Source organism: Brassica napus, chromosome A9 (genome assembly GCF_020379485.1).
Source record: "Brassica napus cultivar Da-Ae chromosome A9, Da-Ae, whole genome shotgun sequence".
NCBI classification, from domain to species: domain Eukaryota; kingdom Viridiplantae; phylum Streptophyta; class Magnoliopsida; order Brassicales; family Brassicaceae; genus Brassica; species Brassica napus.
In genome coordinates this window covers 33,075,475-33,091,134 of record NC_063442.1, presented here as the reverse complement: position 1 = coordinate 33,091,134, position 15,660 = coordinate 33,075,475, and the positions used below count along the sequence as shown (strand labels likewise).

Below are 15,660 nucleotides of genomic sequence, written 5' to 3'. Positions count from 1 at the left end.
CTTGATTGTAGGTATTAATTTTGTTTTGTGAAGTTGGGACTTTTACTTGTTTGTCTATCGTACTAACTGTTGTCTTATTTGATGTGTCAGGTCCGTGAAGCCATGTGAACCCAGTCACGGGTGTATTGGGAGGTCTGAAAGTCTTTTGGTCGTTAGCGGATGTGAAGCAAGTCACAGGTGCATTTGTGTTCAAGTCTAGTATTATAAGTACTTGTCTTTGTTGTATAATAAGTAGCAAGTCACGGATTCTACACTTTCAAAACTTGTATCCTTTTGGTGCTTCATCTTTGTAAAAGAAGTAGAAGCAGTCGTTGTATCTTCTTGGTAGAAGAAGAAGTAGTACTTGTATTCTCTTGCTGCCTTCTCTTTGTATCCCCCCTCGGCATTTGGTAACACTTATCACTCTTGGTGCTTAAACTAAAACATGTGTTGCATTTCATGTTCTTTTGGTACTTTTGGTTAAACTGAAACATGTGTTCAATATTAGAACTGAAAAAAATGTAGGAAGATCTTTTGGTTCTAGCGTTTAATAATTGGTTGTTCTCACCCCGTTGCATGTGTTCGGCTGATTGACTAAAAATCTCAATAATAATACTAAAAATGTGAATATTCCTCCTAAAATTGGTTTACAAAAATGGAATTTTCTAATTTTTATTTATAAAAAAACTAGCAAATTTTTTCATATTTTATAAAAATTGCTAAAATTTAAGTAACCAATAAGTAAAATTTTGGTTTAACGTAGGGATATCTAAAGATGTCTTCATCCTCATCCGATAACGTTGATGAAAGATTGGATGAAATTATCGACGAAATAGTGGATGATACATACAATGACATTGTGGAGTCCCAACCCAATAAGCAGAAGAGGCGTGCTTATATAGAGTGAAACCGTGAAGTAGGACACGACCGTTTATGGAATGACTACTTCAGCGAACATTCAACATTCTCGGCCCATTTATTCAGACGCCGGTTCCGCATGAGTAAGGATTTATTCTTGCATATAGTAGTCAGCCCATTTATCATTCTCGGCCCATTTATCATGTTGTATTTTTAAATTTTAGCATCTTAAATATTTATAAGGCCTCATGTTGTATCTTTATATTTAATCATCTTTTTATTTTATCTTGTTTTTGTTTAATCATGTTTTGCTTAAATTTTTCTTTTAAAAATAATATATAAAAAATAATATTTATATTCCTAAGGACTCCGCAATAGGACTCACCATTAGACTCACCATTTCAATTCAGATCCTTCACTATTCAAATAAAAACAAATAAAAAAAAATATTTAATACTCTAATGACTCCGCAATGGGACTCACCATTGCGGATGTTCTTATTACCTTTTCTTGTAGTCTTTAGTGGATTTTATCTTAGTATGTCATGATACATATTTGTATTGTTTTGTTCGAATGTTGCAGTATATCGACTGCCGTGTGAAAGAGGCAAGAGATGTACGGTTAATCAAAGTTGCCAGCTTTTCACCTAACATCATAATTATTCTGCAGCTATATCCATTTTATGACCTCTCATTCTCTTATTATGTAATCATCCACTTCATATGGTAATCACGACAAAGGAGCTCCCTCTCTCTTCGGCACTTAATTTGATGTTTGTACACCTACCGTACTGCCAGGGATAACACTTACGGTCTTATTATTACATTGGTCAAGAGGTTGCATGAAAAATAATTAAGATGCCACTAGTATATGTAATATGTGTATCATTTTACTGTGGTGTGTTGTTTTTAGAATTTATGTGTTTCATGTCTTTCTTTATATACGACGGTCCATTTAATTGGTCGTCTTTGTTATGTATTCCTCTAATGATATTAATGGAATTACGATATGTGGTAAAATCACCTAACTCTCTCACTAATCTTCACACAATTTCGATAAAAAAAATTTCATTGATCATTTAATCTTTAGAGCACCATTAACGGTAGATTATTCCCAGTTTCTAATCATTTAAATTAAAGAAATTTATTTTAAAAAAATAGGAGAGAGACAAATCAGAAGTTTTCTGAACCAAACTTTTAAGATACCTGCTACAACTTAAAATTGTACGTGGCATTCTTCTGTTAATTCACATGATTTAAAGAAAATGAAAAATAAATGTATAGTTAATAGATTTCTAATGACTGTATGTGTTCAAATCCGTAACTATTTTAAATCCCATAAATCTCAAGGTAATTTTTTTTTCTTTTTTGCTAAAAATGTAACTATGAAAGTTGAGAAATTACAACATAAGATCCAAATCGTAAGAGTTTCAAGATTGGCACTGACCTTTAGATAGATCTTGAATAGTATGCTTTAGAAATCATTTATATATATGGTATATATTAAAAGGACGAACAAAAAAAAATATATATATACCATAAAAGAAGTTCAGATTTATTCACTTATAGTAGTATTTTCTTCACACTGTGATCACAACTTGTTCTCTTGCATTTCTCACTCTTTCTATCGCCCACTCTTTCATTTTCGTTGCAATGTGTGAAGGAACAAGTCGTGACTTGTGAGAGTGTGACTACAACATAAGGATTGATTTAGCAATCACAAATAATATTTAAAGTAGGTTTTTATCATGTCGACCGATTTAAGACGATAAACATATTGCCTAACGATAGACATTCAAATCTCTTTTCCGGTCTATCTGTTTTCAATCCCCTTCTTTTGTCATTTTCCTATGATGTCTCCAACTATTTACCATTTGATGTTTATGTCCATTAATTTCTTACTTGGGCCATGCTTTTCCACCATTTTCATTTTTTTATCATTCTCCTTATAGTTTATATCCTTGAACTGTCACTTTTAAATCATATATTTCCACATGTTCAAGATCTTATTACTCCATTGGACTAGTACGAGTGGCCTCATAAGTTTGCTTGTCCACCTTGTTTGATATGTCCAAATACATTACCTTTGCGGAAAAAAATATTTCTTTTTGTGAATGTGTTTTATGTGAGTGTTTGGAATAATAGTCTTATGATTTCCTCCCCTAATTTAATGATAATATAATATAAAGTTTATAAACTCTAATTTCGGAATATATCTATTTTTAGTCCAACCAAGTGGAAATATCCATTCAGTTCCGGGTTAAATCTAGATTTCTGATGTGACATCTTCTTGAAACTGACCGAAGGAAGATCAAAAAAGCAATATACTGTATATGCTCTTTCTGTTTTTTTTTTTAAAATAGACGACATTAATTTTGAATTTATTTTTTCAAATTAGATGATATTTTCAAGTTTTCAGGTTAAATTTATTGATTGTTATGTTATATGATTTTTTTTTCTTCTGCAGGCCTAGGTTCTTTTTATTGATTATATTATGGTTAGTTAAATAATCAATAATATTTTTATTTATAAATATATAGAATTAAATATTTTCTTAATCTATGTGCACAACTTCAAAACATCAAATAAAAATAAATGAAAGGAGTATATATTAACAATGGAATATATGAATTTTCTTAATCCTGTTATTCATTAAATTTGCATGCATGAGAAACTAAGCATAATTAACGGGTACGCATACCATTCATGAGCTTTCCCAATTATAAAAACCGTAGCGACGACATTAACAATGTAAAATCATTTACTTAGAAAACATTTAAAACAAAAATGGCGTTTGCTTCAAAGATCATCACATGCCTCCTCGTCCTTAAGGTCTACATGGCAGCTCCAGCAGAGTCACACATAACGTGTGGGATAGTGACATCCACATTGGCTCAATGCATGGGCTACTTGACCAACTTTTTTCCAGTGCCATCAGACTACTGCTGCGCGGAAGTCAAAGGACTGAATCAAATGGCTCAGACCACTCCGGACCGCCGACAAGTATGTAAGTGCCTTAAAGCAGTGGCTAAGGAAAACAAAGGATTCATTAGCATCGAGCTTGTGGGCACACTCCCTACTATTTGTGGTGTTTCAGTTCCCTACCCATTTAATTTCAGCACCAATTGTGACACGTACGTCTACAATACTTGTTATTGTTTTTTTTTGTACTATATTAGATTTCCTTGCTTCTTTTTGGAATATGGAAAAACCTTTAAAAGCTTTTTATCCAAGAAAGTATCTTGAAAATTCATTACACTCTGAAACACACATACTAGTTAATGAATTCGACTAAACTACAACATAGATAGATATGGTTCACGAAATATATATCTTGCATATACTGAAGCAAAGATCAAGAAGGAAAAATCTGCAGAAGCTTATTAACTTTTCTGGTTGTCTTTAGTGGTTTTTGTCTTAATGTCATGATACATGTTTGTTGTGTTTGTTCAAATGTTGCAGTATTTCGACTGCCGTGTGAAGGAGGGTAGCTAGATATGTACGACTAATCAAAGTTGCCAGCTTTCTAACCTAGCATCATAGTTATTCTGCTTTCCATTTTCTAAACTCATTGTCTTATTATTATGTAATCCACTTCATATGGTAATAACGACAAAGGACTCCCTCTCTCTTTACTGTCACTTTGATTTATGTACACGTACCGTACCGTCAGGGTCAGGGATAACACTTACGTCTTACTATTACATTTACTATGATCAAGAGGTACTTGCAGGAATAGTTGAGATTTTAGTCGACTGCATTGGCCGAATTATGCGAAGAGGATCATTTAACCGTCGCAAGAGCACGGAAGGGGTGAATGTGCTTTTGCTTTCAAACGCTTAAGCACCCATGATGGCGTAGATATATTTTGCAGCATACAAGTTCGGTCCAAATGATAAAAGCTAAAGTCGATACATGTGGGCGGAGCGGATATAAAATTTGGAGGTTGAAACATTTCTTAAGAACCCTAACAATTTCCCCCCTAAATTTAGGGGCCATACTACTATATAATAAGCTTCCAAAATTTTTAGAGTTAAAGCCAATGTTTCATTGGATACAGAGTCGTGCATAGAAGACAATATGGAGACACAAACAAAAATGTTTAGTGTATACACAATTCGCCTATATATATCTAAGTTCTTTTTTCTAAGTTAAAGCAATTTTACATTTTGCACTTCAGTCTCCCAACAAGAACCTGTTGCGTCTTTTTTTCCAACTCTTTAGTTTTATGTTGTGTATCATTTATACGAAGGCATTCAGCGATTTCCTCTAAATATGAATTCGCCTTGTTTTTTATCGGAGGAGAGAGAGACACAACATGAAACTAAAGTGTTAACCGCTACTAGCTCAAGTCTTGTCATATTTCATATTTAGAGGAAATTGGTGAATCAAAAGAAAAACTTTACTCATTCCTAACTACTTATACCCATCAAAGGAAGCAAAGGTTGTCTAGTGTCTACTTGTCTCTCTCTGGAAAGAGACGAAAATAAAAAGTTCTTTCAATCGCAAATGGGATTTGACAAATTCCAATGAACCAGAAAAGCCTTGGGAGAGAAGAAAATAAAAATGAAAACTAAATAAACAAATCATCAGAACCTCCGCATCTATGATTTGGCAAGAGCTTGACATAAAACTCCAGCCTTAACGAAACACGTCCACACATTCAACTTTCAAACGAGTTCACACAACAATGAAGAACCTAATACCCAAAATACCAAAAAATTTCCATCTCGGTGAATACAAACCAAACCATCTTATGTTAGAGTTTTTACACCTAAATCCCAAAGTCTTTGGTTTCTTATTATAAACACACCAAGATTCCGAATCTTTGGGATCTTTTATGTGCACCTTGGTTACTTTTCTCTAGTGTTGAGCTATCATTTTCTTCCACAGTTCATGGATGTTTTCTGGAGTCAAAACAAGCAAAGCATACCCATTTCGAAGTTTTTATATATGGGCGTGGTTGACCTTCACGTGGGGTTGTGGAGATTTCCATTTGAAATTCTGCACTGTTAGCTTTTTCTGGTGAAGCCGTAACCGCTGTTGTAACCGTCTCTGGGCTCTGTTCTGCACTGTTTGCATTTTCAGGCGAAACAGCAACCTCAGTAGTGGTATCTGATTCACTCGTCCAATTATCTGATAACTTTTGTGCACTTGGATTCTGTTCAGCATCTTTCACTTCCAACTTCTTTAAACAATCTCCACTGCTCTCACCACCTATAAAAAACCTGCAACATGATTTTTAAAAAGGATATGAAATTTCCCAAGACGGCTAAAAATAAAATACAAAGCTCTAGAAATCAAAGAGAAAACCTTTTAAATCGCTCCAATCAATGAACTTACCTTAAGCCACACTTGAGCACTTCGAGCCCCGGTATCTCGCTCGTACCATCTGTGACCGTGAATTTAAAGGAGGCCTTGGTAGGACTACATTTACTAGATAGAGTGGACTTCGTAGGATCAGGGCTGATAAAATGCTGGCTTTCAAGACGTTTAAAGATCTTTGAACAGCTGATATAACCAATAAAGATATGCTCTGGTGACGCAGTATTCTCTACAACATTGTCCTGATTTCTCAAACTTCCAACTGGGAAAGAAAAGTCGATCCACGACCCTTCTTTTACTTCTATCTTCAGTGTGCATTTCACCGAAAAACACTTCATTTGTACCTGGGAGTTTGGAAATGAGACAACAGCACATAAAGCTAGACCGGCAAGCTTATTTTCGCGCCAATGTGGGGGCATTCTGAGCTCTAACATACATCCAACGGCTTCATGACCTAACCATGAAGGTAGTTCACTTCCAGGAAAGCAAGTACTGAACAAAGGCTCCAAATCCGAAACCTGCCGAAATATACACAAGGAAAGTTATAAGAACGTGACTGTTTCTGACACAGGAAAATATATTGAGAGAGATCATGGAAATCACATTGCAGCAGTTTTGTGCATCTGAAAGCAGCTGGCATTTCCTTTGAGCAAAGGAAGATATATCTTTCTTCGCACTCATCTCAAGTTTGTTGCAGCTCGTGAATATGAACGTGGAACAGATCTGTTGAGTTGTCGTAAGACATGCCAGTGGATTCGAGACTGTTTTAAGTGAGCAACAGCCATGTGCATCAAAGTGCTGAAGATTTGGTGGAAGCTTTGGAATAGATGTAAGACTCTTGCAATACTTCAAGTCCAACCATTTTAGTTGATAGAGTTGACTGATGTTATCTGGAAGGGAGATGATCTGATCATTCTTGCTTAAGCATAAACACTGTAAGGAGGATATCTTCGGAATCTCAGTTAAGCCTGTCGCATCCAATCGCAATGTCTCTAAAACCTTGATGCTTTCGCCGTTTGCAGGAAATTGTTGGAGCTTCGAGCAATCTGAGAGTATCAATTCCTTGAGAGCTTTCAAGTCATCAAGACAATCAGGAAATTCCTTCAGCTTCGTGCATCCTTTCATATTCAACAAGGCAAGTCTCTTCAGTATTTTGATATCCAGAGGGAGTTTTTTCACTGAAGTGCCATCCAAGTATAGAGCTTCTAGATTTTGTGAGATCACCCGGAATTCCTTCAGGTTTGAGCAGTTGCTGAGGATGAGAGTTTCTAGTGACACCAAACTTATTTCCGGAAGAGAGTTGAGACTTGTGCACCCGTTCAGGTTCAGGACAAGAAGACTTCTCATATGTTGCATATCATGGGGTAAAGTTTCCATTTTTGTGCAGCCTTCAAGGTTCAATCTTTGCAGATTTTGAGCCTTTGATAATCCTGACAAGACGCGCAAGTTACTGGAATGGTTGAGATTGACCCACTTCAATTTTGATGTATCCTGTGACGAACAATAGTTAGACACCAGTAAAAATACTATCCATTTATGTAATATAGTCAAGCAATAACAGAGAGACACACCTTATCATCACTCCAGATTCGTTCAATCTTGCTGTAAGGAAGCTTAAGGTCCACAAGATTGCGAGGGTTGAAATCTGGTGGAAGTTCTTTCAATGGGAACTCCAGCCAGTGGAGATACCGAACCTCTTCCACAGGAAAGTTTAGTCCATCAGGGAGGTTTATCTTATTGTTAGGTCTGCATTGCTCAGGACAGCCTGAGCTATAGATCTTGAGGTATCTGAGACCGAGCATTGGTTCAAAGGTGCAACTGTCTAAGCTCATCTCCCTCTTCATTTCATTCATGTTTAGGAAAATCCCTCTAACTTTCTCGCCTTCCTGTTAAACAAGCCATCAATAATCAAATTTATTGTTCATTATAGAATGCACTCTTGATGAACTTCATATATTAAAAGTAAATTTTTCTTTAGCTCACCTCTATGTTCTTTAGTACATCAATGATATCTTGGTGATGCCACAACCTATGTCCCCCCTTTCCATCTTGAGCATGTGCTCTTCGGCAAATCTCCTTGGCGAAGGTATATAGTAAATCATGCATCTCTACTCGCCCATCAGAAACATCTATCATGAATTTGTTTATGAGAGTTTTTATTTCTCTTGCGGCTTCAGATGTATCCAGTAAACTTGCAACGTAACTCTCATCTTCCCTTCTAAAACAAGCCATGTCGAGAAATATCTCTTTGTGCTCTTGACTCAACTCATTATAGCTTTCTTCCAACACATCTCGAATACACGGGCAGGAACTTTGGGAGAGTGTTGCCAGTATTGTTTTCCAATAGCCCTCGTCTTTCCCATTAAGATCTGCGCCCAACAACTTAAGAGCTAGCGGATGACCTCTAACATAATGCACAAACTCTTTTGATAGCTTCATGATGACTTCATTGTTGTGTTTGCTGGAATGATGGTCAAAGGCATAACGCCCAAAGTGACCTAGTCCGTCTTTGTGGTTTAACTGTGGGACAACATAAGTATAGTCGACAACATCTTGGATTAGTGACTTGTCGCTTGTTGAAATGACAATTCTACTTCCCTGCCTAATCCAGTCGCAACTCCCCAGAAGAACCTCTATCTGCTTTCTGTCACTCACATCGTCGAGAACAACGAGAACTTTATGTTTGAGTAGTTCACTCTTGTAGGATTCGTAGGCGCCTTGAGAAGATTTTACGTCTGAATTTCTTACACCGAGTAATTCTTCCAAGAGTAATGCAGGCAAGCAATCCAACCCAAGCTCCTTGGAAGTTCTACGAATATCTTGGATTAACACGTGACTTACGAATTTGCACTGCCAAGTTTCATATAACTCCCTTGCAAGAGTGGTTTTACCAATGCCTGGCATCCCAACAACTCCCAAATATCGAGTCTCCTGACAGTCAAGATCAAACTTCTCCTCCAATTCGTCCAAGCGTTGCTTGAGTCCATAAATCTCATTGTTTTCTCTTCCTAAGCGCAACGAAGTGTTTTTTGAAAGAAAAACAGAGTTGCCTTTGCTTTCATCCAACTGAATTTTTCTCAGCGCTTGCTTAACCTTTTCGACGATACTGTGGATGAACTTGTTTTCGTCGCTGCAGAAAGGATAATCAAGAAGAAATAAAACAGATAAGTAGATCCTTTAGCTTATATATTGATAGTCAAAGCCCTGAATAAATTCTCAAATCATTCCTCTCAACGAATAACACTAGAGGAAACTGCAAGATGGTACCTCTTTCCGTCGAAGCAGAAGCCTATTCGGTCAGCGACAGAGTTCAAAGCTTCAGACCACTGCTTCTTCTTGTCAACGTCAACATGGCGCAACTTGTTAAACAAATAACCGAACCGTCCCCTCTGAAACCGAACTTCGTATGCTTGAACCTTGTAAAAGATGGGAATGATGAGGAGTTGACCTTTGTCCATGCATTCTTTCATCTTCAGCAGTTCGTTCAGGCACCATTTTGACTCGGTGTACCTCACAGAAAAGAGAGCCAAGGCGATCCTCGACTCTTCAATCCTCTCGAAAAGCACATTTAAAGATTTTCCTTTTTCCTCATTCGTGTCTATGAAGATGTTGACCCCATCTCTGAGCAATGCACTTGTGAGATGGCTAACAAAGTTGTACCGCAACTCATCTCCCCTGAAGTTTACAAACACTTGGTACTGCGGAGGCAAGGGAAGTACCTTGACTTTGGAAGAGGAAGAGACCTCCTCCATCTGAGTTTTGTTAGGAGACAAAATGTGTTAGAGTCTCCTTAGGAGAGACAAGACATGGTTGCAAACATCTCAATAAAAGATCCTCTTTTTTCAAATCTTGGACTAGTTCTACCTCTACAGGAAAAAAGATAATATACGAGTTAAACAAAACACAGCTTATCTATCATTTTGGTTTATTTTAATCAAAATCAAGTTGAAGAAGGTTGAGTCTATCTTTGTGCAAAGATATTACTATCTTAGTTTGGCTATGACCTCTTCCATAGACAGTGAACAATGTGAAAAGGACCATATTATCAAATTATTGCAGAAGAAAAAGATATAAACGAATCTTCCAAGACTAGGTCTAGACTCGGAACGAGTTGATGGCGAGTCACTAAACTAGACTTTGACCCAACCTAACATTGAAGAAACTCAAATCCAAATTCACAAGAATCTAGGGCCAAAGAAGAAACGAGAGGTTGTTTATTTTTGGTTACCTCAAACAACGCGGCGTCTGATCATGGTGGAAGTGTACATCAGCTTCGATAGATGTGAGGATAAGGTGCGGTACTCCTTCATCAGCCACCTCTCCGCCGCTTTTCACCGCAGAGGAATATCCTCTTACATCGGCGGATCCGATCCGAAAAGCGATGGATTATCCAAGGGAGACATGGAGAAATCGAAAGCTTGTGTGGTGGTTTTCTCTGAGAAATACTCGTCATCCAAGCCGTGCCTGGAGGAGCTCGTCAAGGTTTCCGAACGCCGGGGATATGAAGGCGGTCACGCGGTGGTTGCGGTGTTTTACAGAGCCACCAAGTCGTCTGTGAAGAAACTGATCTGGAAATCGAGCGATCTTACGAGTGAACGGCGAAGCGCTCTGTTAGAAGTGGTGGACTTACCAGGGCACGAATCATATGTAACGCAAAGGTAATTTCCATACCATATACATTATACAAAAAGACATTTAATAAGATTTTTAAATGTAATTTAGACCTTCAAATGCAGTGAAAAACTAGGTATTAACTAGTTTTTTTTACAACAGTTTGTATTCAATCTAGAGATTGAAATGATTTGATTTTTAATGAGTTTGAGATGATTTTAAAGAATTAGAAAATCAATATGGCTTTTGTTAAACCATTCTACAATCTCACATAAAATTATGCGATTTGGCTTTTTGATTTTTTTCTTTTTAACTAAGAAATTCCACCTAAACATTTTGAAATCACTATAAAAAATTTAAGCAGCAAATTTTATATATATAGATTTTATTAAATATCAAATTTAATAATATTAGATTTTAAATGAATTTTTAAAATTCATGTTTGAATAATAGTGCATTGTTATTTTGATACAAATCACTTCTAAAGTTCGGTTGAATACTCACCCCCTAAATATATTTTTAATAAGATTTAAATGTATTTTCCACAATTTAAACCTTAGTGTTAACTAGTTTTCTACAACAAAAAAAATATATGCAGTGAGTCAGACCTTGTAGAAGAGATTGTCGCTGACGTGCGTGAAAAGCTAAATACCACAGAAAATATTGGTGTTTATCCAAAGTTGCTGCGGATAGAAAACTTGCTTCAACCATGTGGAGTTTGTAGGATAGGACTATGGGGTATGGCCGGCATAGGGAAGACAACACTTGCTGAAGCTATCTTTGACCAAATGTCTGGTGGTTATGAGGCTTCTTGCTTCATCAAAGATTTTAACAAGAAGTTTCATGAAAAGGGACTTCACAGTCTGTTGGAGGAACACTTTGGGAAAACTCTTAGGGAAGAGTTTGGCGTGAATAGTTTAATTACAAGACCAGTCCTCCTTAGAAACGTTTTAGGGCAGAAAAGAGTTCTTGTTGTTCTTGATGATGTCCGCAAGGCTCTAGATGCAGAGTTGTTTCTTGGAGGGTTTAACTGGTTTTGTCCAGGGAGTTTGATTATCATAACCTCAAGAGATAAACAAGTGTTTTCTCTTTGTCAAGTGAAGCAAATCTACGAGGTTCCTGGTTTGAATGAGGACGAGGCTCAACAGCTATTCTCGCGCTTTGCATTTGGAAAGGACATCAAACATGAGAATCTACAGAAACTATTACCCAAAGTGATTGAATATGCAGATGGTAATCCTTTAGCTCTAAAGTATTATGGGAGAAAGACGAGGGATAATCCAAAAGAAGTTGAGAACGCATTCCTCACGCTCGAGCAATCTCCTCCACATGAGATTTATGACGCAGTCAAGAGCACATATGACTTACTTAGTTCCAACGAGAAGAACATCTTTCTTGACATTGTTTGTCTTTTCAGGGGAGAAAGCATCGACTATGTGATGCATCTTCTTGAGGGGTGTGGTTTCTTTCCACGTGTTGGCATCAATGTTCTTGTTGAGAAATGTTTGGTGAGTATCTCACAAGGCAAGGTTGTAATGCATAATCTGATCCAAGACATAGGTCGCAAAATAATCAATAGAAGAAAGAGACGTTCCAGACTATGGAAACCATCGAGCATTAAGCATTTTCTGGAAGACAAAAACGTCTTGGTATGTTTTTTTAACTTTCTCACAAACCTTAGCGAGACAACTTCTTTATCTATTTGTTTCACTTGTTGCTTCAGGGAAGTGAAGACATTGAAGCCATATCTCTGGACCCATCTGACTTAAACTTTGATCTCAACCCTATGGCGTTTGAGAAAATGTACAATCTTAGATATCTGAAGATTTGCAGTTCCAAACCTGGAAGCTATTCTACAATACACCTCGCCAAGGGACTTAAATCTCTACCAGATGAGTTAAGGTTATTGCACTGGGAAAATTTCCCATTGTTGTCCTTACCACAAGGTTTTGACCCTAGGAATCTTGTTATACTTAACATGTGCTCCAGTAAACTTCAGAGACTTTGGGAAGGAACCAAGGTAAGAAAAATTCACATAATTATTTTCTTGACATTTTTTATTTTACTATAACGGCGGCTATGTTATTTTTTTGAACATTTTTTTTTCCAGGAACTTGAGATGCTGAAGAGGATCAAGCTTTGTCATTCACGAAAGCTAGTTGATATTCAAGAACTTGAAAATGCTCGAAACATTGAGGTTATTGATCTTCAAGGTTGTACAAGACTAGAAAAATTTATAGACACAGGCCATTTCCATCATCTCCGGGTGATAAATCTATCTGGTTGCATAAATATCAAAGTTTTCCCAAAGGTTCCACCTAAGATTGAGGAGTTGTATCTCAAACAAACTGCCATAAGATCAATACCAACCGTGGCCCTCTCTTCACAAGATAACATAATTACTTATCATCATGGGGGTCACAAGTTCTTTGATCTTGAAGACTCAATCATGGTTTATTTGGAACACCTCAAAGTTCTTGATCTGTCTCGTTGCATAGAGCTTGAGGATATTCAGGTTATCCCAAAGAATCTTAAAAAGCTATACCTTGGTGGCACCAGCATTCAAGAACTGCCTTCCCTGGTGCATCTCTCTGAACTTGTTGTGTTAGATTTGGAGAACTGCAAACAGCTTCAAAAGATACCATTGAGATTGAGTACATTGACTTCTCTTGCGGTACTTAATCTCTCTGGATGCTCAGAGCTTGAAGACATTGAAGATCTCAACCTCCCAAGAAACTTGGAAGAGTTATATCTTGCTGGCACAGCTATACAAGAAGTGCCCTCGTCAATCAGACATCTATCAGGACTTGTCATATTAGATTTGCAGAACTGCAAGAGGCTTCGACGTCTTCCCATGGAGATTAGTAACTTAAAATCTCTTGTCACACTTAAGTTACCAAGGCTGTTCACAGTAGAAACTGGCATGAGTAATCTTATCTCGGCTTTTAATGAGAATGTATGTCAGCGTCAAGATTACTTGCCTCAACCAAGGCTGCTTCCATCTTCAAGGTTACTACATGGCTTGGTCCCAAGATTGTATGCTCTAGTATCTTTGTCCCTCTGCAATGCATCCTTGATGCATATACCTGAAGAGATATGTTCCTTGCCTACAGTAATGGTACTGGATCTTAGTAGGAATGGTTTCAGAAAAATCCCTGAGAGTATAAAGCAGCTATGTAAGCTACATAGCCTTAGATTACGACACTGTAGAAACCTCAGATCTCTTCCAGAGCTTCCCCAAAGCCTGAAAATCTTGAACGTGCATGGTTGTGTATCCCTAGAGTCAGTTTCATGGGCGTCTGAGCAGTTTCCTAGTCACTACACCTTTAACAACTGCTTCAATAAGTCTCCAGAAGTGGCTAGAAAACGAGTAGCGAAAGGTCTGGCTAAAGTAGCTAGCATCGGCAAAGAACATGAGCAGGAACTCATCAAAGCACTTGCGTTCAGCATTTGCGCTCCTGCGGATGCAGATCAGACATCATCCTACAATTTGCGGACAGGTTCGTTTGCAGTGCTAGAGCTAACTTCTTCCCTACGCAACACACTCTTGGGGTTTGCTATATTCGTTGTGGTTACGTTTATGGATGATAGTCACAACAATGATGGTCTTGGGGTCAGGTGCATAAGCACATGGAAGAGTAAGAGAAAGGTGATTAGCAAAGTGGAGAAAGTTTTTAGGTGTTGGGGTCCGAGAGAAGCTCCCGAGATTCAAAGGGATCATATGTTTGTGTTTTACGAGTATGCTGAGATGCATCGAAGTGTGGGTGGTGGTGAAGGAAACGAAAGTAGTTTATTGGCCGATCAAGTAGAGTTTGAGTTTCAAGCAGTAAGTGGGAGAAACAAGGTTTTAGGAGGTAGTTGCATGGTGAGTGAGTGTGATGTTTGTGTGATAACAGCAGCAACTGGGGCGGCGAGCTTGAGTGTGATAAGTGCAAGTAAGGATATGAGTTTAAGTAAGAAGCATTCTCCGAAGCTGTCAAGTCTGCTCGGTAAACTTCGGTTTAGGCGCACTGGGAGGTTTGTTGGTTGTGCTTGCCTCGAGTAAGAAAAACTAAAAGAGAAAATAGTGTATGTTAAAAGAGAAAAACATTCTTGGTTATTTATTTGTATTTTGTCTCTGTATGAGTGTATATATTATTTTGTTTAGTACTTATGCACTAGGTAGTAATCCGCGCCTTGCGCAGGATGAGGCAGTTATGTATCATTGTTTTAAGTTATATACTATGATTTTGTAAGACATAAATATATATTTGAAGAGAAAGTGAAAAACACCGGAATTTCTGTTTTTTTAGTGGAACAATAGCATTTGAAAAGTAATACCATAACTGCCTTAAATAAATAAAATATAGTTATTTTTATTATATAAAAAATTTAAGAGAAAAGAAATTGAATGTGATTTCACCCTTTAAAACACATAATTTGTTTTAATATAAAAACCAAAATAACATAATTAATTGATACGATAAGAAATTATAGTCTATTTTTTTTTGAAGTTTAATCAAAATGCACGGAATTGAATCCTAAAAGTAAAAAAAAAAATCATATCTGTTAACATATAGTAACTATAACAAATTTAAAATAATTTTATACTCACATTGATTAAAAAATAATTCTTTATTTGAGGAATCTGAGGATCAAATAAAATATCCGAAAAGTCTTCAAAAAGTATTAAATTTCTGAAGCGATCAATAAGAAATTCAATTCTGATCCTAAACATAATTTTTTTTTTTGCCATAGTTACTAATAGACAGGGCCGGCTCAACATTGTTAAGGGCCCTAGGGCGAAAAATATTTTTTTTACCCTCTAAAATTTATATGTAGACAATGTTTAAAATATTTTTAAAATTTAATTAATATATTTTGTAATGAAAATAAAACTATCTACATA

General features: G+C 36.8%; 3 protein-coding genes across 5 annotated transcripts; 2 read left to right on the top strand and 1 right to left on the bottom strand.

The window, feature by feature from the left end:
* Positions 1-3,573: 3,573 nt before the first annotated feature.
* Positions 3,574-4,477, top strand: LOC106364819 (non-specific lipid-transfer protein 12). The gene is made up of 2 exons (XM_013804312.3): positions 3,574-3,970; positions 4,299-4,477. The coding sequence occupies exons 1-2, from the start codon at positions 3,624-3,626 to the stop codon at positions 4,315-4,317; spliced, it is 366 nt and encodes a 121-aa protein (XP_013659766.1). The 5' UTR covers positions 3,574-3,623; the 3' UTR covers positions 4,318-4,477.
* An 889-nt stretch (positions 4,478-5,366) lies between these two features.
* LOC106367643 (disease resistance protein RPS4B) lies at positions 5,367-10,632 on the bottom strand. Of its 3 annotated transcripts, none has more exons than XM_013807460.3 (7): positions 10,390-10,632; positions 9,429-10,027; positions 8,145-9,291; positions 7,733-8,047; positions 6,765-7,652; positions 6,180-6,679; positions 5,367-6,064 (listed from the first exon to the last, which is right to left on the bottom strand). In XM_013807460.3, exons 2-7 carry the CDS (start codon positions 9,911-9,913, stop codon positions 5,731-5,733), a joined length of 3,669 nt encoding a protein of 1,222 aa, XP_013662914.2. In that variant the 5' UTR covers positions 9,914-10,027; positions 10,390-10,632; the 3' UTR covers positions 5,367-5,730. The 3 variants fall into 3 exon arrangements, with proteins under 3 accessions (XP_013662914.2, XP_013662915.2, XP_048597018.1); XM_013807461.3 differs by having other exon boundaries at positions 9,429-9,913; positions 10,390-10,624; XM_048741061.1 differs by having other exon boundaries at positions 9,429-10,021; positions 10,390-10,616.
* LOC106367642 (probable disease resistance protein At4g19520) lies at positions 10,413-15,014 on the top strand. The gene is made up of 4 exons (XM_013807458.3): positions 10,413-10,819; positions 11,371-12,421; positions 12,496-12,792; positions 12,883-15,014. Exons 1-4 carry the CDS (start codon positions 10,413-10,415, stop codon positions 14,815-14,817), a joined length of 3,690 nt encoding a protein of 1,229 aa, XP_013662912.2. The 3' UTR covers positions 14,818-15,014.
* Positions 15,015-15,660: the final 646 nt, after the last annotated feature.